General features: G+C 42.2%; 1 protein-coding gene across 4 annotated transcripts in view; it reads left to right on the top strand.

The window, feature by feature from the left end:
• The window catches only part of MAPKAP1 (MAPK associated protein 1), a gene marked incomplete at both ends in the record, with an annotated part of 219,768 nt that overhangs the window by 68,659 nt on the left and 123,564 nt on the right, over positions 1-27,545 (top strand). For all 4 annotated transcript variants that reach the window (XM_080708642.1, XM_080708643.1, XM_080708645.1 and 1 more), the window contains one exon: positions 10,376-10,548. In XM_080708642.1, the coding sequence (XP_080564768.1) occupies positions 10,376-10,548 (173 nt within the window). The remainder of the gene's footprint in view (positions 1-10,375; positions 10,549-27,545) is intronic.

Consider the following 27,545-nt stretch of genomic DNA (forward strand, 5'->3'; position numbering starts at 1 on the left):
TCATTGCTTCATTGTTATTCCTCTTTCCCATGATTTCGGAAGTTTGTGCCTTCTCTGGGTTCTTCCCTTGGGTTACTACGACTTTTCTTAAGGTGCTGTGGATCTCGAGTCTGTGGTATCTCGGTCCCCACTACTTCTTTACTGGATTGTATCGCAGAGTCTCAGACCCAGGGAGTGAATCAAGGCTGCTTTAGACCATTGGGGGGGTGCCAGGTTGGGTGTTCTCCTATGGTGTGATATCTCTGCCACCGCCACTCCCCCACTGGGTCAAGTCCCTGGGAGTACAGTACTGGGATTTCTCCTCCAGGGCCCGCAATTTGACTCCCTGTTGTTGAGTGTGCAGATGGAGCTGTAGTGGACTCGGTGAATTCACTGCTGCTGCCGCCAGTGGCAATATGGCGCAGCTGCCATGCCCTCTTCCGTGAGGCTGAGTATTTCTTCTCTGATTTTGAGCTCCGCTCTGAGTCCCTGCAGGGTGTGCTGAGCCCAGCCCCTGGGAACTTTAGATGCTCCCTGTGCCGAGAAATCTGCCAAATTCCTCCCAGCTGATCCGCAGCAGCTCACCTCAGCTCGCTGTCCGCCACTCTCTGGAGCCTGGTGGGCTGTTGAGTGCGTTGGTTTGGAGCTGTCCGGTGAGTTCGCCGCTGCCGCCGGCAGTAAGGCACTGCTGCTGCGTTCGGCCGTAAGGCCGGCGTATCTCTTCTGTGGCTCTGAGCTCCGTTCTGAGTCCCCCTCCTCTCTGGGGCCTGGTGCTGCAGGGAAGATGGTGCCCGCCGCTTTGTGCCGCGGCTCTGGCCACAGCACTGCAGTGTGGTTTCTTTCTGTGTCTCGTTTTACCAGCCCTCTTTTTCTCTGTCCCTTGTAATTACATTTTTTGTTTCTCTGCTGATGGTGTTTTCTGGCTATGAAAGGCGCTTATTTTGTGGTAATAGAGATAGGTTGTTAGCGGTGCTTGTAAGCCCCGCTTTCCTCCGTCGCCATCTTCCCGGAAGTCCTCAATTTTATTTTAAACTTAACTTGTCAGAAAATAGTGTCCAGTGACAAACTATAGAAATGTTTTTGACAAATTAACTTGACTACAGGTGCCAGATCAGGGAAATGTTAATTTAATAGCCTTTAAGTATTCCAGATTTATTGAGGGTTAAGATAGCACTACAAAGCCAAGTCTACAGCTCTGAATGGATTTGTCATAGAATTTTATATGAAATCTATTCATATTCATTGCTAGCATTTTCAATGTAAAAAAAAAAAAGTGAGTTCTTTTTCTAAGCCCATAAATTCAGGGGACTTGAAAGTTTCTTCCTCCCCATGTAAACTTTATTTACTTACTTACTTAATTCTTATTTATTTATTCATTTATTTATGGTGCTAGCATTGAACCCAGGGGGCATTCTATCTCCAAGCTGCATCTTTAGCTTTTTTTTTTTTTTTTTTACTTTTTTATTGTTTATTTTGAAACAGGGTCTCACTAGGTTGCTGAGAATCTCACTATGCTGTTGAACCTGAGATCCTTGAATCTAAGATCCTCCAGTCTCAGCCCCCCAAGTACTGGCCCTCTTTACTTTTCATTTCCAGTAAACCTGGCTTAGTTCAGATTTTGTTTTAAACGTTACTTCTGATCAAATGATGTTCATTACATCATCACAGAAGTGATCATTCGAGACTCCTATACCAGGTCCGTGCACTGTATAATTTACTGCCAGGCTGTTGGTAGAATGCAGCAGGCATCAGTCCTTTTGAGGAAAGTACTTGCGGAATGAGACTGCAGCCATTCCCTTAAGAGAGTTTTACCTTTTGAAAGCTAAATAACCCTTCTATCAATTTTGATTATTTCATTCTCTGGATACACTGACATATTTATTTCTACATTAAAGTTACATATAATGACCTGTCTTTGAAGTTCAGACTAATGGAATAATGTTGTCTGCTTCTTGTTTCTTCAGTTGCAGAAGCCAAGCTGCCTTTCTTTTCTCTTTATTTCCCTTAGTAGAGAAATTGAACACTTAGCAACAGTTTTAAGATCTTGTACTCAGTTTATTATTGGTAAACCTTGTTGTTAAGTGGCACTGCTAACTAAACTATATGTTCATAAAACTTAATTTAGCTAACTCACTTTTAGGGACTCTTTTTTTTAGTTGATTGGTTGGGGTGTGGTGTTTGTGTGTGCCACATGCATGTGCGTGTATGCTGCTGGGGATGAAAATCAATCCTTGCACATTCTAGGCAAGTACTCCATATGGATAGTTCTTAATTTAGTACTATTTCAAACTGTTGGAAGCCTTCTTAGTCCTCAGCTTTAAGGTCACCTCAGTCTGGCTTGGGAGAGGCACAAACTGCCTAAGGGATTTGTTTGCACACAGACAAATTCCCAAGAACCAAATGAGACTGATCAGCTGGGACCCTGAAATAAGCAGAGACCCTGAAAACTTTCTTGTTTTATCCTTTTCTTTCCTGATTCATCTGTGACTACCTTGATGTTTTTTCCTGATTCATCACATGACTGCATTACTGTTTCCTGTGATTAATCATTTTTTATAATCTTTTGATTAATACTTTCATAAGATACTGGTGGAAGAAAGACAATAAGAAAGACACTGGTGGAAGGAAAGCTGGGAGAGATATCATTCCTCCCAGCCACCTCAACTGCCCTGTTGCTCTAATAATAATATTCTCTAAATAGCATTCTGACTCTGCTGTCATTCATGTGAGAGACTACTAATCAATCAATCAACATCAGCATCATTGCAACAGAATACTGTCTTTTGTTCTTTCTACCTCCTCTATTTTGGAAACTATCAGGCACATAATTTTGAAATTAATTTTATGATAGTCAGCAGATATATATTAACTGATAGGATCACATAGAGAAAGTTCTAGTATACATGTAATGTTTTGATTTATCATGATGTTCACATTCTATATATTTTAATTTTATTTCTATTAATATTCTGTATATAGAAGTTATTTAATTTTTGGAGGGTACCAGAGGTGGAACACAGGGGCTTTTTTTTTTACCGCTGGGCAATACTCCTAGACCTATTTTATATTTTATTTGCAAACAGGGTCTCACTAAGTTGCTGAGGCTGACTTCGAACCTGTGTGATCCTCTTGTCTTGGCCTCCCAAGATCTGGGATTACAAGCGTGCACTACCACTCCTGGTGCTATTTAAAAATGTTATGCTTACATTTTACAAGATAATTGTTAACTAGATGACCTATGGTTCATAATACTGATATTTCATGATTGGCATAAAGGCACTTTTCAAGAATGAGCATTTCCAATATGTCAGAAATTACAAAGCATTTATACCTTTGACCCAGTAATCTAACGCTAGGATATGTGCATAGACTTTTATATAAAAGAATGTGGAATATTATTGATAATAACAAAATTTTGGAAACAATTTCCATTTCCCACAATGGGAAATAGCTTGATGGTAACTCCATATGCTATAATATAATACAGGTGTTTGGAATTTTTTATTAATGCATGCTGATCATTCCATCAACATGTAGAGGTATATAACGTATGTCAAACCCTGTGTTGGGTACTAGAGATATGTCAGAGAAGAAGATGTTCCAAAAGTAGAAGACATACAACCAGTTAGGTTACATCTGCTTTTCCAAGTGAGTAAATGGAGGATCTGAGAGGAAGGTGACTGCCCAAAGTCTTAGGTCTGGCTGCTCAGGAAGTTCCGAGCCAGGATTCAGACCTGGATCCGGCTGACCTCGGTCTATGCTCTGAACTGTTCGATGTGCTTTAGCAATGATACACTGAGGTCAGATCATGAGGCTAGGATGCTGGCACTGGGGAGCTGTGGGTACCCTTAGGTTTCTGACTGGCATGACCTGTGATTTGAGAGAAATTACATTGTTGACAATAGAAGAGAAAATATTTGTGAAGAGGAGGGATTTTAGAGTTAAAGAGATAGTGGAGAGACTGCTACAGTGGTCTCGCTGAGTGAGGATGGAGCCTGAACTGGGCAGAGACAGTGAGGATGGGAAGGAGAAAGGCTTCAGAGTGTTCAGAGGATGAGACAGAAAGAGGAGCTGAGGTTCCTAGAATGGTGACAGAGTAGACGTGAAAGCCTTAACCAAGACGAACATGGAGTGCGAGGCACACGGACAAACACAATTGGTCCTGAGAGTGTTGGGGCTGGGCTCCAGCTGCAGGTGCTGAGTCCAGTCATGGAGAGCTGTGGGATATGAACACTGGGGCCGGGGTCCGGTTGGCCTTAATGCACCCCACCTGTGCTGACCAAGTATTTTTGTTTGTTTCAAATCTGCATTGAGGGCTTTGTTTCTCTTAGGGGCTTCCCTGCTGAGCATTGTTCAAGTTTAAATATGTGGACTTAATACTTTTTTATTTTTCTTTGATAAAGCTTGCTTAACCTGCCATAGGAAGGGAATTGAGTTATGTTTTTCACCTTCTTATGTGTGACAGGCTGCCGGAATACCTGATACACAAAAACTTATTTTGCAGTTCTGAGGATCCCACTTAGGGCCCTGTGCTTGCTCTACCATCAAGCCACACCCCCGCCCACATAGTTTGTTCCTAATTATTGTTTGCTTGATGCGTTCACATAAGCTACACTTTCATCATTGAACTTGTCTCTCTCTTACCTAAAGCTCATGAGCCTTGAATGGTAATTATTCTTGGTCTTTTTATTTCCTTTTTTGTTAGTAAATATAATTTATACTATTTTGTTTCTAATTATAAAACATACTCATGGAAAATGCAGAAAAATGTAAAGCACAAAATTAAAGTCACTCATATTCCCATGTCTCAGAAGGAGTCCTGCTCATTCTTCAGTGTCCTGGTGTAGTAGGTAAATATAGCAGGCATCTCTTCCTAGGTCTAATGGTTCTGTGGGATGACATGGTAAATTTTTGTATCTAAAGAGGTCTTTGCCACCTGGGCTCTCCCAACAGCCTGTACCTTCCCTTCTTCAAGCCTTATCATACTATATTCAGTGTAAACCTTCCACAGGGTTTCGGCAAGGGTCTGGCTGTGTGGTGTTTCACAGGGCTTTGTCTTCAGAGCAGGCATGGTGTTTCAGCAGGTGTTTGTTGAGTGCACAAGAGACTGAGAAAGGTAAAGCTGAACCAGTTTCCCTATCTCTGTTGCCCCTTCCTTTGTGCTCTAATTATGCCTGCATTGCCCCAGTCCAGCATTGAGGGACACATAAATTGCCATGCAGCAAGCTGTGTGGCAGGACCTTTGCTTATTGCTACTTGCTTTTTAATAGTTAGATGTTAGGTCTTTGGAATATTGCTTGCCTTGATGTGTGATGAATACTTTTAATCCTTTGGTCACCTTATTTTTTTATAAGTTAATTATTTTCTATTATGTTGATGGATTGTTTTATGTTTTAGATGATTCCCTCTAAATATTGCAACACGGGGACTATTAGATCGAGCTAACTGCCACCACCTTGAGCTTTTTCAGAAGAGGCCCCTTATTAAAAATATATAATATCAGTGTTTGCGCAAGGCACTTTTTCCCATCATCAGTGCCTCGAGATGGAATTAGAAGATTAAAAAGATAAAGTGCTTCATTCATTTAATAAGTATCTACTATATTTATTCTGATAGTTTTCCCCACACTTACCATTTTACCATGAAATAGGGAGGATAAAGGGATCCATAGGCGTGCAATTGACGGCCTCATTTTCTAAACAGCAGCAACTGCCCTATAGTCAGTGACAGTGCACAGTTCCTGGGGGCCTTCGTCCCCTAACAGCTCTGGAGCAGTTTCTCAGATTTACTTCCTTCGGGGGAAGCTGCTCTAGGCTGGGCTTTCAGGGTGTTTGGGAGGAAGAGGGAGAGAGAGATGGTGTTCAAGCCTTGGAGACTGGGAATTGATTGTATTTAGGATTACTTTAAGAAAAAAGGCACTGGTGTTTGCAGTAGTGGCTTCAGAGCTATACTGTCATGGAGTTGTTCTGGCTCTTTCACCTTGTGTATAGAATGTTGAATAGGCAACCATAGACTTAGAAGCCATAAGAGTATTACATTCAGGGCTCTTGTGGCATCTGTTTTTTAGCTTCATGTGACCGCGTCTTGAGTAATAGAAATGGGTCCGATTTCAACACTTAGACTCTTTCTAGTATGCTCTGTGCTTCCAAAACACTTCACGATTTATGAAAGGCATTTACATTTGTCATCTCATTGGTCTCTGTGTCTCCATGTCTTGACATATTGTGATCCCTATAGCCCCTCAGATCTGGTTCTTCAGAAAGAGGAAGAATAAGCAGAAATCAAAAGGGAGAGCAGTGATGGCAGCTGATCTGGGTCTGGAAAGGAGAGTGGCATGAGGATCCTAGCCCTCCGCCAGGACGATTGCAACTGTTGGAATGCTAACCCTTTGCCTGCCGTGACAGGGTCAAAACACTTATGGTTTGGAAAAGTCTTCTTAGTTAGCAGCTGGAATTGTTATTTCCAAGCTCAAAAACATGCTTGGGTTTATGCACATGAGAGAGAAAGAGAAAGTATTATGTAGGAGAATCAGTTTTTCATTATTTGCTTTATAATGTAGATACAAGGCTTAGGGGAAAAATTTATAATGTAGACACAAGGCTTAGGGTCTAATGTTAGATACTGGTTTATAATAGAAGAGAAATTTATTGAAAAATGTTTGTGTGTGCTTATATGTGTGGTACTAGGGATTGAACCCAGGAGTACTCTACCACTGAGCTACATTCCCAGACATTGTTATTTTTTTATTTTGAAACAGGGCCTTGCTAAATTGCTGAGGCTGACCTTAAACCTGCAATAGTGTATGCTACCACACCCCACTGATTTTGTTTCCTTATCCTAGTCCTGACCTTTTCTACCTTAGAATGATAGAACTATAGAGTCTTAAAGATGAAACCAGGTCCCTCACCCAAGTCCCTCCATTTCCCACTGTTACCAGACACAGGCACATAAGGAAGGGCACGGGGGATGGAGGAAACTAACATTTATTGAGGTCCTGCCAGGTGTCCTGGTAGACATTGAATCATTTATACATTCATCCTGGAGTTCAGCAGCTCTCTGTTGGGTTGGTTGGTTCTTGCTAATGTTGAGTGTTTGAGACAGGACCCCACTGTGTTACCCTGGCTGGTCTTGAACTCCTGTGTTCAAAGATCTTCCTGCCTCAGTCTGCCAGAAAGCTAGGACTACAGGCAGGTGCCATGCCTGGCTTAACAGGTTGTTTTGAGGGTCTTGAGTGTGTCAGAAACAGTGCTAGGAATCATGTACAGGCAGTGAACAAAGCAGCTTTGCCAGTGCCCTCGTGGACATCCAGAGGCCATTGCGGAGGTGCGCAGAGGAGCATCAGTAAGCGTGTGCTCTCAGAGTGTATGCTGTGAAGAGAATGCCTAGGATGTGCGTGAGGAATAACTGGGGGGTTCTTGCTATAGCATCATCAGTGAAGGTTTCTCTGGGTCAGAGTCACATGAGCTAAACCTTGAATAACAACAATAAGTCATAATCCCTGCAAGCGTTTGTGATAGGTAGGTGTTGTCGTCATCATCATTTTACATGGAAGAAACAGAGATTCAGCAACTTGCCCAGGAGTGCACGTAGAGGGTGAGGAGTGAGGAGTCAGGCATACAAAGACCACGAAAAAGAGCCTTCTAGATACAGTGAGAACCACCTAACAAGGCTTTGAAAGTGGGGGGTGTAAGCAAGATCACACATGCACATTTACTTATTCTCATTCAGATTTCTCTTGTGTATATGTATGTCTACATGTGTCATTTGAGGCGTAAGGTTTTTAATTTTGATAAATGTAGCTGACTTCTTTTGCTGGGAGTGGTGGCATATGCCTGCAGTCCCAGTACTTGGGAGGCTATGACAGGAGGCTCACAAGTTCAAGACCAGCCAGCATGCAGTAACATAGTGAGGTCCTGTGTGATAGGTAGGTGTTGTCGTCATCATCATTTTACATAGGAAGAAACAGAGATTTAGTGAGCACTGTTTCAAAATAAAGAGGGCTGGGGATAATCCGCCCCTGATTTCAATCCCCAGAACTAAGTAATAATAATAACTGTAATTATTATTATTATTGCTTTTACTTTGGGTGTCATTTTAAAAAATTATTGCCTAACCCTAAACCATGAAGATTTACCTATGTTTTCTTTTCTTTTCTTTTCTTTTTTTTTTTTTTTTTTTTTTGGTGGTACTGGGGTTCCTGGAAGCCCTTCTACCTCCGGGCTACACTCCCAGACCTATTTTTACATTTTTATTTGGAAACAGGGTCTCCTAAGCCAGCGCGCGGGGCTGGCTTCGAACCTGCTCGATCCTCCTGTCTCTGCCTCCCAAGCGCGGGGATTACAAGCGTGCGCCACCACGCCCGGCTTGTTTTCTTCTTGGAGTTTTATGGTTTTACCTCATATTTAGGTTTTGATCCATTTGCATTACCATTTGAATATGTATATGGTAGAAGCCTCAACTCATTCTCTTGCATGTGGCTATTCAGTTGTCTCAGCATCAGTTGAAAGACTGTTTCTTTCCCTGCTGAATTGTATTTTTGAGGCAGACACACTAGAACCAGTGGAGTAGCTAGACAGTATGAGTGAGGAAGAATTAAGGTCATTGATTTGAGCAGCTATCACAGCGGTGGTGACACTTTACTGAAATGAAGGGGGAGCCCTAAGACTTGGGGCGAGAAGGAAGAAGAGGCAGTGAAACACTCTGATTAAGAGAAAGGACAAATGTTTTCTCTAATATGTCCAAGCTAGGGAGTAGTGGTAATACCAGAGGGATTCCAGATGATGGAGGGGAAATCTCAGCAAAGCTTGAACAGAAGGATAGGAGAGGAAGAAAGCTGAGGTTGTTCAATGGAGGAGCTACATAAGAATCTGTGTAATAGCATAAATACAACATGATTAACCTGGACGCTCTCTATGGGGGGAGAGGGGGAAGGGCATGAAGCACAATGTAAATGTACACCACTGTCAATATGTTACACTTATAAAAAATAAAAATTAAATTAAAAATACAAGAAATAAAGACAAAAAAAACAAACTTAAGATGTATGTGACACTTTTCTACATACTGTGTAGTAGGCATATTTGTGGATGGGAAAGAAGACTGAGTTCATGCCTTCATTGAGGGAGGGAAATAGCCAGAAGGTTGGCAAATAACGGAAACAGGAAAGAAGAGGGAGAGGAGAGGCAGTTGAAAGGTTTGGGCCCCAAAGAAATAGGGATTTTTTGCAAGAAAGGGGAAGAAATACTTTGACATTGTTAGCATGGACAAGAATACCTACTCCATCCCCTGGCCTTGAGGATCTGGGGGTTATAATAAAGAAGAAAAGAGAGCCAAGCATAGTGATCTACTCTATAATCACAGCGACTTGGGAGACTGAAGCCAGAGGACCACAGGTTTGAGGGAAGCCTGCCCTCTGAAGAGGACAGCAGACAAAACAGGATGGTCAATAAATAGCAGGTTCTGATTAAGGCTCAGAAGTAGAGAGGATGAATTTTTTTTTTTAAAGAAGCTGTGGAGTTTGGGATATTTGCTCCAGAAGACAGAGTGAAGGTTCAGGAGGGAGGAGGGCTGGAGTATGGGAGGGACTGGGGGTGTGTGGAGCAGAGTGGGGCCAGGCAGTGGAAGACCAAGGACCCTGGAAGTTGTGTGGCCCTGGGGTAAACGTACATACAGCACTGTGGCATTGACTCCAGTAGTATCTGAGAGTTAAGCACTTGGTTCCAGCATTAATTCTTCCCCAGAGACCATGGCAACTTGCCAGACAGCTTACCCTAAGGTCTTAAGGATTGATGCGGCCATTTGAGGGAGGGCAGCCAGCGACATGGTTGGATGGTGACTTCTTCAAGTCATATGGAGTTAGTAGCAGAGCTAGACTCCTAACACCTAACACTGATTCCGCTCACACTCTTACTGTTCCTCTTAGTTGTGGTGCTCGTTACCTTCCAGCTGGCAGAGCTGGGTCTATTACACTGTTAGAATATGGAATTAAGCTGGGCTCTGTGGCACATGCTAGGAATCCCAGTACTTGGGAGACTGAGACAGGAGGATCCCAGGTTTAAGGCCAGTTTCAACAACTAAGTGAGGTCCTCAGCAACCTACTGAGACCCTGCTCCAAAATAAAAAATAGAATGGGATGGGTATAGCTCAGAGATAGAATGCCCCTGGATTCAGTCTTCAGCAAAAGCATCAAACAAAATGAAAATTAAAGGACCAAGGGGGAAAAAAAGCCCACCCTTTGAAACCAGACAGCACTTCCACTTTGGGACTCCTGCAGACTCAGAGCAAACTTGTGCAGGAAGGGTTGGGACTGCCATGCCGCACCCAGGCTGGTAGAGCAGTGGTTGCGGCCTCATGACTGGCTGTGTGCTCTCCGCTCATGCCTGTGTTCTGTCCACAGGGTCACGTAGGTACAACTGCAACCAAGAAGATCGACGTCTACCTCCCACTGCACTCAAGCCAGGACAGACTGCTGCCCATGACCGTGGTGACAATGGCCAGCGCCAGGGTGCAGGACCTCATTGGGCTCATCTGTTGGCAGTACACAAGCGAAGGACGGGAGCCGAAGCTCAAGTAATCCTTTCTAGTTTGGGCTGATCTAGTTTCTGGCTGTCTTCTGGTTGCCAAAGCTGCATCCTTGGCAGAGTTCATCTTTCTGGGCCTTGCCTGGAAATTGGACTTCCACACTGACCCACTCAGGGAGCCCGCAGGCCCATTTCAGAGCGTCTGCTGCACAGTATAAGTTTATTAATATAGACATGAGAACACGAATTTTAACAATTCCCAAACCCGCTTCTGCTCCCTGTGGACAGCAGCAGCGTGGCAGACCAGGGGAGGGATCACGTGTTCATGGAGCACTGCCGTGAGCTGGGACGGGGTCGGGCACCTCACACCCGGTGTCTTGTTGATAGTCCGATCCCTGTGAGGTGAGTGTTAGGCTCTCCACAGAGGGAGACTCAGGGCCAGAGAGAGGGTGCGTGCTGAGGGTTATACCAGTGAGAGACAGCAGAGTCAGAATTCGATTGCAGTTGGGTCTGATGCCAAGCTTGTTGCAGTATTTCCCTCTGCCTTCTACACAACTTTTGTCTGTATTTTAGTTTTCTTTATTATCAGCCAGTGGTTCAGTTACTCTCTCAGTCACTAGACTCTCTTCATTAAATAACTATATTAACGATGTTATGCTTGATGGGCATAGTGGTGCACACCTACAATCCTAGCCTTCTTGGTAGGCTGAGACAGGAGGTTCACAGGTTTAAGGCCAGCCTCAGCAACTTAGGGAGACCCTCGGCAACTTAGTGAAACTTTCAAAAATAAAAAATAAAATGGGGCTGAAGGTATAGCTTGGAGGTAGAATGCTCCTGGGTTCAATCCTAAGTACAAAACAACAACCAAAAAATGATGTACTTGAAACAATCTCTGTGCCTTTACAATCCAACTTGAAATTTTTGCTACATTGACTCTTCCCTACTTGAATTTTTTCCATGATGTGCATCCTCTTTCAACTCTTTCTAGAAATAGGGTTTGGAATTCAACAGCAAAATTTAGCAAATGCCATCATTTTGACAATGAGTTCTCATTGGAAACTTTCTCTTCTCCCATTCTCAGAATTATAACAGAATTCTTCAGGTATATTAAAGTTGCACATAAAATTTTTTCAAAGTCTTATTGACATTGCCCTTCATTTTGCTGGAATAAAGTTGTGGGCATCTGCTTGGGAGACTGAGACAGGAAAATTACAGGTTCGCCACCAGGCTCAGCAGTTTAGTGAGGCCCTCTGCAACTTAGTAAGACATTGTTTCAAAATAAAAAATAGGACTGGAGTGTAGCTCAGAAGTAGAATTCCCCCAAATTCAATCCCCAGTACCACACACATCCCAAAACAGTTGTAGGCATCACTTTTAATCTTATTAAGATATATAATTACAGTGTACCAATAATTGTATGTGTGTGTGTGTGGATGGGGTTACTGGGATTTGAACCCAAGAGTGTTTTACTTCTGAGTTACACTCTACCCCTTTTTGTTTTTTATTTTGAAACAGTGTGTCAGTAAGTTGCTGAGGCTGGTTTTGAGCCTGTGATCCTCCTGCCTCAGCCTTCCAAGTACTAGGATTACAGGCATGCACCACCACTAATAAAATGAAGTCAGGCATGATGGTACACACTTGTAATTCCAGTACTTGAGAGGCTAAGACAGGAAGATCACAGGTTTATGGCCAGCCACAGCAACTTAGTGAGGCTTCAGCAACTTAGACTCCGTTCCCAAATAAAAAATAGGTCCGGGAGTGTACTCCAGGGTTAGAAGGCTCCTGGGTTTCATTCCCAGTACCACATACTCACACGCAAAAAAGCTAAATTAATGGCAAAACAATAACTTAAAACAGTCTCTATGGCCCTCTTAGCAATATGGTCTTTCCAACTGAGATAAGCCAGGATCAGACAAAGATGGAGTCAGCTGCTCTCCAGAAGGCTGAACTTCCCTTTTTCACATGAAGAGGGAATGCGAGGACTGGAGAGAAAGACACGGTACTAGTGGCTTTATAGTGTCTGACTTAACTCTTAAAATGCTGCTTGTGCTGGGCGTGGTTGTGCATATTTGTACTCCTGGGTACTTTGGGAACTGAGGCAAGGGATCACAGGTTCTAGACCCGCCTCAGCCACTTAGCCAGACCCTGTCTCAGAGTAAATAAAAAGAGCTGGGGATGTAGCTCAGTGATAGAATACTTGCCTAGCACATGGGAGGCCTTGGGTTTAATCCCCAGGATCACACAAAAACAAAATATTGCTTAATGTGTATACTAAACCCAAGAGAAGTAAAAGAATTTTCCCAGAGTTACTCAGTCGCTGAGTAACAGAGAAGGGAGCTGAACTATGGCCACATTGTATGGATGAAGAAACTGAACTTGGGCCAAATAACTTTTAAAAGTCACACAGCAGCTGGCAGAGCTGGTGTTTAATCCCTGCAGGCTCTGCCTCCAGAGCCCAGCCCTTCATCGTTTTCCTCCCTACCATGGACCTCTGTTAAAGATGCCATGGAATACTCACTGAGTTCCTGCTTAACACAGCACTGTGCTAGAGCTGGAAAGACGGAAGTGAACGGGCAAATAGGCAGTAATGATACCATCCAGTTGTGCATCCAAGTGTGGAGTCAAGTGCTATGAAAAGATGGGAACCTGGTTGGGGTGAGCAGGGAGCATGGAAAGCTCCCTCCATCGAGTGATTCTAGACTGAAACCTCAAACAGAAGTAGGAAAGGCCATGTGGAGAGGTTCAGAGGCGAGTGCTTTAAACAGCAAGATGCATGGACTTCCACTATGATAGCCCTTTAAGTGCAACATTCTTTCCAATACATATAATGGCAAATGAAGTGTGTTATTTGCACATACATATTAAGTACCAAAGGGTAGAAGAACTTCAGCATGTCTTCTTTTTAGAAACACAGTTCATGCCTTAACATTGCTTTTTGCTTGTTGATAATTCTCTTCATTAAGTTTTTCCCGTTCACATTATTGGTATGGTAATAGTGAAAACTGGAAAGAACCCAAATGTCCCTCACCAGCTGAATGCTTAAACACAGTCGATTCGCTGGGCGTGGTGGTGCACGCTCGCAATCCCAGCATTAGGGAGGCAGAGACCGGAGGACTGCGGTTTGTGGACAGCTTCAGCTACTACTTAGTGAGGCCCTTTACAACTCAGTGAGACCCTGTTTCAAAATATAAAAAGGGCTAAAAAATAGGGGTGGGAGTGTGGCTCAGAAATAGAATGCCCCTGGGTTCCATCCCCAGTACCTTAAAAAAAAAAAAAAAGTAAAGAATAAAAGAAAGAATAGTAGCCAGGAATGGTACATACTTGTAATCCCAGCATTTGGGAGGCAGAGACCGGAGGATCGTGGTTCTCAGACAGCCTCAGCTACTTAGCAAGGCCCTTTGCAACTCAGTGAGACTCGGTTTCAAAACATAAAAAGGACTAAAACATAGGGCTGGGGGTGTAGCTCAGAGGTAGGATGGATGCCCCTGGGTTCCATCTGTAGTACTGCCAAAAAAAAAAAACCACACAGTGGATTCATTCAGTGAGGAACAGACTTTTGATACACTTAACAACTTTGATGGGTTTGCTTAATGAAAAAAGGCAATCTCAAAAGGTTTAGAGTGTATGAGTCCATTTATATCACATCCTCAAAATGACAAAAATAAAGAGACCGAGAACATTGAATGGTTGGAGGGCACAGGGAAAATGTTAGAGAGGCAATGAGCTATAAAATGGTTATAACAAAGATCCCCTGCCATGCTGGAACAGTTTCGTATCCTGGTGATGGCTACACAAATCTGTACATGAAATCAAATGTATAGAACTGTGCACACACACAGGTAAGGTCTGGTGAGAACTCAGTAAGAGCAGTAGTCTTGTTAACATAATTGTGCCGGTGTCATCTTCCTGTTTTGATGTACTACAATTAGAGGTCACCATTGGGGAAGGCCAAGTGAAGAATTCAGGGGACTCGATGTATGATTGTTCCAGCTTTCTTAGAGTCTGTAATCATTTCAAAAATAAAAGTTAAAATGGCATTTTATTTTTGCAAAAGCACTTTCCATGTGACAAACAGAAAAATTAAATGTTAATGCATGCCCATGTATTCTGTACTGACACTGGAGAACATTGAGGGGTAGAAAAAATACAGGTTGTAAAGTTTCCCAGGAAGGCGGTACACATTCCCTCCAAGGAAGCGCAGTTGATTCACAGCCGACTTTTCCTCCGTAGCAATGGGTGCCAGAAGACATTATGATACCTTCAAGGGGCTGAGGAAAAATAGCTATGAGCTCCACTTTCCCAGCTGATTGGCCCAGTGGAAAGGCGCGTCTTTTTCAGGGTCCTCCTTGCCAATACATGGGAGAGTTTTCCTTCAGTTTCCTCCTGCTTTAGTCCTATTGTCAAGAAAACCATCTATTTGTTCTCCTGTTGTGCCTTGAAATGTCTATAGCAGTGGACTTGGCCCGGGGTGGGATGGGCCATTTGGCTGTAATTCTGGTCTTTGCTCTTATCTCTGCTAATTCTTGTACAAGATTGGACTGTGGAAGTCAGGCTGAGTTCCTGGTTCTATCAATGCACTGATTTTAGGGGAAACATTTGGAAGAAACGAACTGAAATAATTTCAGTTTCGAGGTAGTCATATTTTAAATGTTAGGCTTTGCTTTCCACATTTATTAGATTTTGTTCAGAAATGTAGCTTATAAAATTTCCTTAGAAAGTTATTTATATTTGGGTGGCTTACTATAATTTCTTTGTAAATATTTCATGAATTCTGGAAAAAGTTATTCCCTACAAGTTACAGATATACTATATACTTTTCTTTTTTGTGGTACTGGGGAATGAACCCAGGGTCATTTTATCTCTGTCATGAGTCCCCAGCCCCTTTTTATTTTTTACTTTGAAACAGGATCTCGCTAAGTTACTGTACACCAGCCTCAAACCTGTGATCCTCTTGTCTCAGCCTCCCAAGTACTGGGATTACAGGGATGAACTTGGTTAATATATACTTATTTTTTAATATCCTTCTTGGTGCATTATAGTCTTATAGTCTAACATAATGTAGTAAATATTGATAATGATAATATATACAATCAACATCTGTAATTATTAGTAATATAGTTTTTTACTATTTGCTTTATAGAGGATTGGGAGAAATAAAGTTTCTGTTTTCTTATCTTTTTTTAATTCTCCTATGATTCTGTTTCCACTTTAGTGCACATAAAGACTGGTGCATTTCAAATCTTTATTGTGAATTGCGTTTCACTATAAGACGGTACTATTTGTTTCATTTATATTGTCTCCTCTACCTGCCTGCCTCCCTTTCTCCCCCCCCCCCCAGCCCTCCCAAAATTGGAACCAGGGGCATTCTGCCTTCAAGCTAAAATCCCCAGCCCTTGTCATTTTTTTACTTTGAAACATGGTCTCGCTAAGTTCTGGAGGATGACATCGAAACGCTGATCGTTCTGTCTTAGCCTCCGAAATACTGGGATTAGATGTGTGTGCCACCATGTCCAGACCAGGTTGTCTTTTTAGAGTAGTTGTGTCTTTTGGTGTTCTCACTAGTGCTATATGAGGGTTTTGCTCCACATCCTTGCCAGCATTTGTTTTTGTCAGTATTTTGGATTTTAGCTCTGTGTGTGTGTGTGTGTGTGTGTGTGTGTGTGCGCGCGCGCGTGCGCGCGCGCATATGCACACATTCATGTGTGGAACTGGGGATTGAACCCAGGGGCATTCTACCTCTAAGCTCTATTCCCAGCCCTACTTTATCCTATTTTATTTGTTACTTTGAAAGAGTCTAAGTTCTAGAGGGCCTCACTAAGTTGCTGAGGCTGGCTGCAAATCAATGATTTTCCTGTTTTTACCTCCCAAGTACTGGAATTACAAACATGAGCTACCACATGTGGCTGATTTTAAATATTTTAATAGGTGTATAGTGATATCATGTTTTAATTTGTAATTACCTGATGATATGATGTTGAACATCTTTTTTTTTTTTTTTTTTTTTTGGTGGTACTGAGGATGGAACCTAGGGGCCTTCTACCTCTGGGGTACACTCTCTGACCTATTTATTTTATATTTTATTTGGAAACAAGGTCTCTAAGCCAGCGGAGGCTGGCTTCGAACCTGAGCGATCCTCCTGTCTCAGCCTCCCAAGCGCCAGGGATTACAAGCGTGCGCCACCACGCCCGGCTGAACATCTTTTCATATACTTATTTGCTCTCTGTCTTCTTTGGTGAGCTGACCGGATTTTTTTCACCCAGTTTTCAATTAAGCTTTTCCCCTTATTGTTGAGTTTTAAGAGTTATTTGCATATATTGATTTATTTTCTGGTACTAGGGATTGAACGTAGGGACATTCTATCCTCCCTCTCAGCTCCATCTCTAGTCTTTATTTATTTATTTATTTATTTATTTATTTATTTATTTGCGACAAGACCTCACCACATTGCTGAGGGTCTTGCTAAGTTGCTGAGGCTGGCCTTGGACCTGTGATCCTCCTGTCTCAGCCTCTCAAGTACTGGCATCATAGAAATATGCCATCTTGCCAAGCTGAGTTCTTTGTATATTTTAGAATCAAGTCCTTTATTAGAGAGGTGTTTGTCTCACACCTCTGTGAGAAATTTGTGAGAAATTTGTCTCACAATCTGTGGCTTATCTGTTTATTCTCTTAGCAGCATCTTTTGTAGAACAGACATTTTCAAATGTTAAGGAACTTTATCAGTTTTTTCTTTCATGGATCATGCTTTTGCAGTTGTACATAAGAAGTCATCACCGCCGGGCGTGGTGGCGCACGCTTGTACTCCCTGCGCTTGGGAGGCGGAGACAGGAGGATCGCGCAGGTTCAAAGCCAGCCGCGCTGGCGTAAGAGACCCTGTTTCCAAATAAAAATATAAAAATAGGTCCGGGAGTGTAGCCCGGAGGTAGAAGGGTTTCCAGGAACCCCAGTACCGCCCCCCCAAAAAAAGAAGTCATCACCAAATCCAAGGTTACCTAGATTTTTCTCCTATATTCTAGAAGATTCATAATTTTGTGCTTTACATTTAGATCTGTAATTCTGAACAGAAGATATAACTCTGTGATAGAACACTTGACTAGCGTGAATCAGAATGAGATCCTGGGTTCCATCCCCAACACTGGAAACAGAACAAAACAAGAGATCAGCTTGGCATTAATCTTTGGAGAAAGGTGGAAAGTCTCTGTTAGACTCCCATGCTTTTGCCTGTGGCTGCCTGCCCTGCACCATTTGCTGGAAAGACGATCTGTTCTCCACTGAATTGCTTTTGTCCTATGTCAAAGATCAGTTGACTCTTTTTCTGTGGGCCTATTTCTTACCTATAAGATTTTTTTTTAAACATTCCCTAATTTATATTTCTCCATTAGACTCAGGAATGAAACAATATGTTTTGAGTAACACACATTTGTGAGAGAAAAATAAAATTCAGTGAGGTTTTACCCTGTCATGAACCTGAGATATACACCTGCTCTTTACACAAAACCACATTTACTCTACTTCATAGATAATTTAAGAGACTTTCAAGGGTCATTTTGACTATTTTCATTTTTTATGCGGAGACTTTAGTCATTTATTATGACTCTCTTGGACACTAGAATGGCCCTTCCTTGCCTCTTCCTGCAGTGTCCCTTAGGCTTTCAACCCAGTTTCCCTGGCCTCTTATCTATGATTGCTGTTTATCAGGCTCTTGATCTGTGAGCTACTAAAAGCCTGAAGAGTTTACCGCAGTCCAGAAACCAGAGCAGTGGGCCTTGGAGAGTATCACTGTGTTGAGTGAGTAGAAGTTTCCGGCTATATAAAGCAGTGCTGTCTGAGATAAATATAATACAAGGTACAACTCTGAGGTGCACTTAAAATTTTAAATTTTTTAGCAATCACTTTTTCTTATTTTTTATTTTTTTGGTACTGGGAATCAAAGCTAGTGCATTGTGCTTGCAGGGCAAACACTTTACCACTGAACTAAATCTTAGACCTAGCAATCACATTTTAAAAAATTAGCAATAGGTACCAGATGTCATGAAGAATGCCTGTAATCTCAGTACTTGAAAGGCTGAGTCAGGAAGATTCTAAGTTCAAGACCAGGCTCAGCAACTTTGCAAGACTCGTAGCAACCTAGTGAAACCCTGTTCCAAAACAAAAGAAAGAAAGAAAAAAAAAGAAAGATTGATTGAGGGTATAGTTTGGAGGAAGAATGTCTTTGAGTTCAATCCCCAGTACAACTACCACCAACATAAAAACATTTTGACAAAAAGTAAAATAAGTTTTATAATATATTTTATTGTATCCAAAAATATCATTTAACATGTAATATAAAAATTATTAATGAGATAGATGTTCTTGTTTTAGTCATAAGTCTTTTGTATGTGGTGTTTGTTTGCAATTTGCAGTGCCCCTCAGTTTATATTATCTGCATTTCAAAAATGCTCAGTTGACACATGCAGCTTATGGCTGCTATTGTGGACAGTGGAGTATACACCAAGACCAGGTATAGCTGTGCTGTGGAGATAACCCTTCTTTGGTGAATTCACATCATTCTAGTATAGCTTAGCCATCTAGAGCCCTTGGGAAAATTGGTGAGGTTTTGTAGGTAGTCTAGGGTTTATCTCTTTGACTCTCAAACTTTGTTTTAATCATTTTTCATAGGAGCTCCCTGAAATATGTTAACATCTTTCCTGTTTTCATAGACTATAACATAGAAGTTTATAGTGTGGGATACAAGGCCATAGTCTCAGTTTTAAATCACTTAGCAGCAAGTGGATGAGTTAGTTACTGGAGCCCCATGTAATATGGTTTTCTCATGTATAAAGTGAGGTAGGAGCTAGGTGTGGTGGCGCATGCTTGTAATCCTAGCATTTGGGAGGCTGAGACAGAAGGATCGCCATTTGTGGCCACCCTCAGCTACTTAGTGAGGCCCTTTGCAATTCAGTGAGACCCTGCTTCAAAACATAAAAGGAACTAAAAAATAGAGCCGGGGTTGTAGCCTGGAGGTACAGTGCCCTGGGTTCCACCCCCCAGTACCATAAAAAATAAAATAAATAGGTGGAAACTATATAACAGAGTAGTTATGAAAATAAAACTAGAAAATATATACCAAATGCCATGTATTGCAATTGCAGTAGATGTCCTTTTCCTGTCACTCTACTACTGCAACTGCCATAAGAGTAGTTCATCAGTAATAACATAATTCAGCCCTTTCTTTTTTCTTTCTTTTCTTTTCTTTTCTTTTTTTTTTTTTTTTTTTTTTTTTCTGGTACTGGGGATGGAACTCAGGGGCATTCTACCTCCGAGCTATACCCCCAGCTCTATTTTTTATTTTTTATTTTGAAACAGAGTCTTACTGAGTTGCAAAGGGCCTTACTATATAGGAGAGACTGTCCACAAACTGCAGTCCTCCTGTCTCAGCCTCCCAAATTCTGGGATTACAAGCATGTGCCACCACACCCAGCTAGAAAGAAAAATATTTATTGGAGTTCTAGGCCATATATATTGGGGATAAAATGAAGAATACAAGAAATGCCATTGTTTCAATAAAAATGTTTGCAGTATATTTTGGAAGAGGAAATTAGCAAGTGTAATAGTACTTTGTAACCGGCTCATTTCACCTATCATTTGTATTCATTCATGCATTCTACAGATATTGAGTGTTTGCTATATCCCAGGCATTTTGCTGGTTGGACAGTACTAAGTACAACCACACACACACACACACACACACACACACACACACACTCTCTCTCTCTCTCTCTCTCTCTCTCTCTCTCTCTCTCTCTCTCTCTCTTTCATTCATGAATTCCTAGTGAGGGAAATAGGCAAATAAGTAAAATTAATTTAAACTAAATAATGTTTGCTTAACAATGGAGTTAAGTGCTCTGAAGGAAAGGAAGGGCATTTATGAGAGCGTAAAGTCAGGGAGAAATCCCTGGGGAAGGTGACCCTAGAGGTGTCTGGGTGGGAGAGGGCCCCACAGATGCAATGGCATGACAGTGACCCTGGGCAGGAGGATGCCCACTGTGGTCAGAGAAGGAAAGCAGCCCATTGTGACGAGCCCAGAGCAGGTGGAGTGGATAGAGCTGGGGAGACTCGGAGGTAGGCAGGGACCACTGTAGAACCCATTCCAGAGGAGAGCTCCCAGAACCCAAGGATGAATTAGATACAGCAGATGTGGGAGAAGAGTGGTGGCAAAGCTGACACCCTTGACTTCAGATTGTACACTTTACAGAAGTAGGGAGCACTGGGCGATGGGTTTTGCTTGGCTCAGTGCATGAAGAGGAATGACAGAGATGGCAAGAGTCTGGTCTCTGCCTCTTGATTTGAAATGGCTCTGCTACATGTAACTAAAAGAAGTTTTCAAGTAGTCATTGCTGTTTGTTTGTCTGGTCAAAGAGATTAACTGGAAATGCGGATTTGGGAGTTGGCTACATAGAGATATTAGCTGGTGCCTCCAGCATGTGTCAGTCTGAAGAGGGAAAGGCCTTACTGTCACTGTGGAGCTGTGTGGCTGTGGTGGTGAAACAGGCTGTCTTACAAAGTCAAAAGGTGAGCCAGGAGCTTAGTCTGAGATGTAATGAAGGCATATTACTTAGGAGACATCTAAGAGATGTGTGATAAGGAAGTAGCAGCACAGATGTGAGCTTGGTGCCAGGACCATGTCTCTTTTAGGGCTTGTATTCCCCAGGCTGTAGCACAGCTTAATGAATGCTCTTTGGGGTGATGAGAGAACGTGGGACACTGACAGGTCTGGACTGAAACAACCCACCCTCCCTGCTGCAGCCCTTTGCAGCTGTCTGCGGAGACAGGCTCTGAGTCTACACCTTCGCCCGATGCAGAGCATCCTGTTAGATGAGCTTAAGTATAAGAGGAGTTAGCGCAAGCAGTTTCTTCACTGAGCTGGGGAGCAAGAGACCCTGGTGTTGTTGCTTTACAGTGCCAGAGCCGCCACACTGCTGGGCAGGGGGTGGTAGGTGTGAAGGCAGTGGGCTGCCCACTGTGTGTCACACAGTGTGTTGAGCACATTAGCTGTGTTGTCTCACTCCTTAGGTAATGATGCTTTTGCAAGAGAGAAACTGAGGATCAGGGAGTTAGATTACTGTCCTCATCATCCGTGTTCTTAGCCAGTGGCAGGGGAAGGAAAGAGAAGGATAAAAAAAACACAGGGGAGAGCAGGTAACGGCCTCAGGATTTGAACCTAGGTCTGCTTCTGTTTCCCTTGCTTGTACCAACTGTGCTGCACACAAATGAGGCTGTTCCTGTGATAGCGTCAGGGACACCTAGCATTTAAAAGACCTTTTCTTCCCTTGCCCTTCCTTCCATAAAGCTTTTACATGTTATATGCACTATCCCCAGACACCAGATCACACATCTTTAGCCCAGTTTCATTGAAACTTCTAGAACAGTAGATATCCAGATGCTGTGGGGGTACAGAGAAGGGCTTTTCTGGTTCTGCCTGAAATGGAGACCTGGAAGGCGGGGTGGGAATCAGGGAAGCCTTCTCAGTGGGTCTGATGCTGGAACTAAAGCTCCAGATTAGCTGACTGCTAGGAAGAGTGCCTCCAGGCAGACAGGCCTGCAGGAACAGTGGTGGTAGCTGTCAGAGACTTGAGGAAGCTGGCGGCAGTGGGCAGCGCGCATGAGGGAGCCCGAGGTGTGTTCTGGAATGGCAGGAGATTGGTTGAAGATAGGGAAGAGTACAGTAGAAGATGGACGTTTGACTTTATTCCAGAGATAGTTAAAGGCTTTAAGAATGGAGGAGACTCACGCCGGGCGTGGTGGTGCACGCTTGTAATCCCCGCGCTTGGGAGGCGGAGACAGGAGGATCGCGCAGGTTCGAAGCCAGCCGTGCTGGCTTAAGAGACCCTGTTTCCAAATAAAAATATAAAATATAGGTTTGGGAGTGTAGCCCGGACGTAGAAGGGCTTCCAGGAACCCCAGTACCACAAAAAAAAAAAAAAAAAAAAAAAAAAAAAAGAATGGAGGAGATTGTCTGACTGTCTTGGGCAACTTAAGTCCCTGTTTTAAAATTTTGTAAAAAGGGGAGCTGCGATACACAGATCTACAGATCACTGGTAGAGCACCCCTGGGTTCAGTCCCCAGTAAAACACACACATGCACACACACAGAGAGACACACACGCACAATGGAGGTTACAGTCACATCTTTCTTTCCTTTTTTTTTTTAGTGTATGTGTGTGGTAGTGGGGATGGAACCCAGGGTCATTCTACCTCTGAGCTACACCCCACCCCTATTTTCCTTCTTTATTTTGAAACAGGGTATCACTGAGTTGCAAAGGGCCTCACTAAGTAGTAGCTGATGAAGCTGTCCTCGAACTGCAATCCTGGCTTCACATCTGTATTTCTGAAAGATCCTTTTCGTAGTGGTATTGAGAGTTAATGTTTACAAGGCAATTTTTAACAGAATTTATGAGTTTCTGAAAATCAGAGTTCTACCAAGTTAATTTGAAGATTTTCTCTAGTTCATATAATAAAAAGGACTTCCCAGAAATGGTAGAAATTATGGAATTAATAAGTATATTGAAACTGCTTTTACAGGCATGTTCCATATGATCAATATAACAGCACTATGAATGAACATGATGAAGAAAGAAATAGAAGGATATTTTTTTTTCCAAAACCCAAATAAAACTTCTCAAGATGAGAAGCACAATATCTGAAATGAAAGCTGCACTAGAGGATTAATAACACCTAGAAATATCAGTGATTTGGCTCTTTTCCTGTAAGCAGCCTGAAGTGATCTGTAAAAGGGCTTTACTACTCTTGACCCAAACCCCCCATATCATGCATATCAAGAGATTAAAATTTTATGTTCACTTTGAGCCGGGCATGGTGGCGCACACTTGTAATCCCCACACTTGGGAGGCTGAGACAGGAGGATCGCACAGGTTCGAAGCCAGCCTCAGCTACTTAGTGAGGCTTTCAGCAACTTAGTGTGACCCTGTTTCCAAATAAAATAAAAAAAAAAAATGGTCTGGGAATATAGCCCGGAGGTAGAAAGCCTCTGGGTCCACCCCCAGTACCACCAAAAAAATAAAATTTATGTTCACTTTAAGAGCACTGATAGCCGGGTGTGCTGGCGCAGCTTGTAATCCCCGCTCTTGGGAGGCGGAGACAGGAGGATTGCACAGGTTCGTAGCCAGCCGCGAGGGCTTAAACAGACCCTGTTTCCAAATAAAAATATAAAAAATAGGTCTGGGAGTGTAGCCCGGAAGTAGAAGGGCTTCCAGAAACCCCAGTACCACAAAAAAAAAAAAAAAAGAAAGAAAAGAAAAGAAAAGAACACCTACAAAACTACCCCAGCTACGAGTTTCTGAAAGTTGTCACTATAAAGAAGCCACTCTGGCATGATAGTGGTGCATTTGGTACATGTGCCCAGGTTACACAGTGGGGCTGGACACAGGGTCACTGTCCCAACAAGAGTATTGAGTTTTGTTGAACATGCTTAGAAATGTAGAAAATAATGCTGAACTTAGAGGTCTAGGCGTAGATTCTCTGGCTATTGAACACATGTAGGTGAGCCAACCCCCACCCACCCTCCATGCGCTGCTGTACTTAGGGCACTCAAGGGCAGACTGACCCATGCGTGAGTGCCTCCTGCACATGAAGATGATTCTTACTGGTAAGGAACAAATTGTTCCTGAACCAGAGAGGAGGTTATCTCTGAAGAAACAACAACTGGCATGAGAATAAATTCAGTAAAAAATACATGCAAATAAAAGTAAAAGAGGAAAAGAAAATATCAATGAATTTGAAGACATTTCGATAGAAACTGTCCAAAAAGGAACTCAGACAGAGCAATATGAAGGGCTTTCTTCTACTTATAAATTAGTTGGCCTGCCAGGTGTGGTGGCACTCGCTTGTAATCCCTGCGCTTGGGAGGCGGAGACAGGAGGATTGTGCTGGTTCGAAGCCAGCTTTGCTGGCTTAAGAGACCCTGTTTCCAAATGAAAAGGTTACAAAATAGGTCTGGGAGTGTAGCCCGTGGGAGTGTATACCGGAGGTAGAAGGGCTTCCAGGAACCCCAGTACCACCAAAAAAAAAAAAAAAAAGAAAAGCCGGGCGTGGTGGCGCACGCTTGTAATCCCCGCGCTTGGGAGGCAGAGACAGGAGGATCGCGCAGGTTCGAAGCCAGCCGCGCGCGCTGGCTTAGGAGACCCTGTTTCCAAAAAAAAAAAAAAAAAATGTAAAAATAGGTCTGGGAGTGTAGCCCGGAGGTAGAAGGGCTTCCAGGAACCCCAGTACCACCAAAAAAAAAAAAAGAAAGAAAGAAAGAAAGAAAGAAAGAAAGAAAGAAAGAAAGAAAGAAAGAAATTAGTGGGCCCTTTCTGTCTATAACTTCTTTGCCAGAGACTTTGGGCATAACTATTCCATGTGAGGTTTCTGTGTCTTAACTTTATAGTGTGATTTATTAATTTTTACTTTCCATTTATGGGGGTTGTGAAAGGAAATCGTGGCAGTCTTAATTTTTCCCCCCTAACTTCAGAGAGATAAACTCTGAGCTATACCCCTTGAGGATCTTTTATTATTATTATTATTTTTTTTTTTTGCTAATGTCTGACACACTTAATATTGATTCTGTTACTACAGTAAACATGGAAGCCCAAACACTAAGAGTTTGGGAGATTTCAGAATCATGGGTTCTTTTTTTTTTTTATTAAAAACAAAACAATAAGTATTCATCTTTTTTTTTTTTTTTTTTGTGGTACTGGGGCTCCTAGAAGCCCTTCTACCTCCGGGCTACACTCCCAGACCTATTTTTACATTTTTTTATTTGGAAACAGGGTCTCCTAAGCCAGCGCGCGCGGATGGCTTCGAACCTGCGCGATCTTCCTGTCTCAGCCTCCCAAGCATGGGGATTACAAGCGTGCGCCACCACGCCCGGCAGTATTCATCTTTATGGTCATCATACTTAAGCATATTTTTCATTTTCTGAGGATGGGTGAAATTTTATGAGTACGTAAATTAAACATGCCAGATCACATTTCGTAAAATCTGGGATGCTTCCTGGAATGTTCTTGAATTTTCATATATGGATTAAATGCCATCTATATATGGGCTACAGGCTTCTGTCGCTTCATAGAAACCACACCAGCCTTTGAACATAAAATGAATATTGGTCAGCAATTCAATGAAGTAAATTTTTTTAATGGAAAATTTTAATCTTATTGATGAAACATAAAGTAAAATTTAGTTATTATGCTCATGAAAGGCTTGTTTCCACATCTCCTTCCCCTGTGGCCTCCAAGGGTCTCTTCCTGGCAACAGGCTCCACTTAATGCCCATTCTTTGTTCAAACTTCCAGTCCACTTGTAGCCTCATGATCCCTCAAAGAATTCCTCCCTTGCCAACCCAACTCTAAAATTAAACCTCTTCTTTTGGATCACTTATTTTGTACTTGTTTATTACTCTTTTGATCATTTTTTTCTTTAGTGGTAAATAAAAAACTCTGGAGTTCTGAGTTTTTCTGCCTCATACCATTTACTATGCTTCGCTGTCATCAGAAGCTTAAGAGTAGTAGAAGAAATCTTGGCAAAATAAGAATCTTTTTTCATGCTAGACACTGTGTGATGAATTTTTAATTCATTTAATCCTTCCAAACCTTCATGTGGGAGACATAATCATTTTTTCCCTAATTCCAGAATTTGATAGAGTGACCACTGGGGTGGTTATCTGGGGATGAAGGTGAGGCAGGAAATGCTGAGGGTTTCTAGGACAAGCAATCCTTATGAAATCTGCCCCCCACACACAAACCCTTGTACTTCTTTGTATTTCTAAAATGTTTGTCATAAGGTAAAATTCCTTATAAATATTATATAAAGAAAGGAAAATGCAAGTTATACATACATAGGACATTTAAAAAGTATAGAAAATTAGAATAAAGTTCTTGTGCATAACCTTTGTAAATATTTTGGTACATTTATTTCTAGTCTTTTTATGCATATGCAATTGTAATGTTTCTCACTCCCACTAAAAAGTGGGATAGCAGCTGGGCGTGGTGGCGCACGCTTGTAATCCCCGCGCTTGGGAGGCAGAGGCAGGAGGATCGCGCAGGTTCGAAGCCAGCCGCACATGCTGGCTTAGGAGACCCTGTTTCCAAATAAAAATGTAAAAATAGGTCTGGGAGTGTAGCTCGGAGGTAGAAGGGCTTCCAGGAACCCCAGTACCACCAAAAAAAAAAAAAAGTGGGATAACATATGGACTATAAACATTCCACCTTCACCCTTACCTCTGCACTACCTTTTCTCCTTGTCTTGAGCTACAGTCTCTGACACATGTGCATTGCGTAGAAAGCCCCATTTGGTTAATAGCTATCACTGTGAAAAGCAAGAAAAGAAAAAAAAAGAAAGCTTATTACTTCCTGTCTCCTCATTAACACATACCTCATTAATAATACCCTTTAGGTTTTTTTTTTTTTAATGGTGATTCAGTCTACACATTCATATATTCACTTAACAAATATTTGTTAAGTACCTTCTAAATGCAAGCTATTTTACTCTTCAGTAAGCATGTAGAGACAATAGAAAATCCCTGCTCTTTAGGAGAACCTAGGTGCATAAGTAGGAAAAGAGCAAAGTGACAACTGATATGTAGAAATAATATTGACTGAGTTCTGTAAAACCAGAAAGGAGATTCACTTGGATTCTGTCAGAGACCCAAGTGATTCTCCTACAAAAATCAAGGAAAGCTTTTTTCAAATCAGAAAATGGCACTCAGAAATTTGGTCACCACTGGTTATTGTTGAATTAGTAATAAAGACAGATGTGACTACAAAAGCCCTGTTCTTACCACCAGTGTCATCAGAAGATGCCCGTTTTACTTATGTTGTTAGCTCCAGGTGTCAGTATTTGGGGATTCCTGGGGTGCGGACCAGTGCTCCTGTGTTTTCTTTTCCATTTCAAAAATGCCCTATTTCTGTCATGATCATAGAGTTATGGAACAAAAGTAGGGAGACCTGAGTTCTTTGACCAGCTTTGTCTGTTTATTTAGACAGTCACCAACTTGGTCTCTTCTCCAGATCTCACTG

The sequence above is a fragment of the Muscardinus avellanarius genome, assembly GCF_963383645.1.
Source record: "Muscardinus avellanarius genome assembly, chromosome: 13".
Classification (NCBI taxonomy): Eukaryota; Metazoa; Chordata; class Mammalia; order Rodentia; family Gliridae; genus Muscardinus; species Muscardinus avellanarius.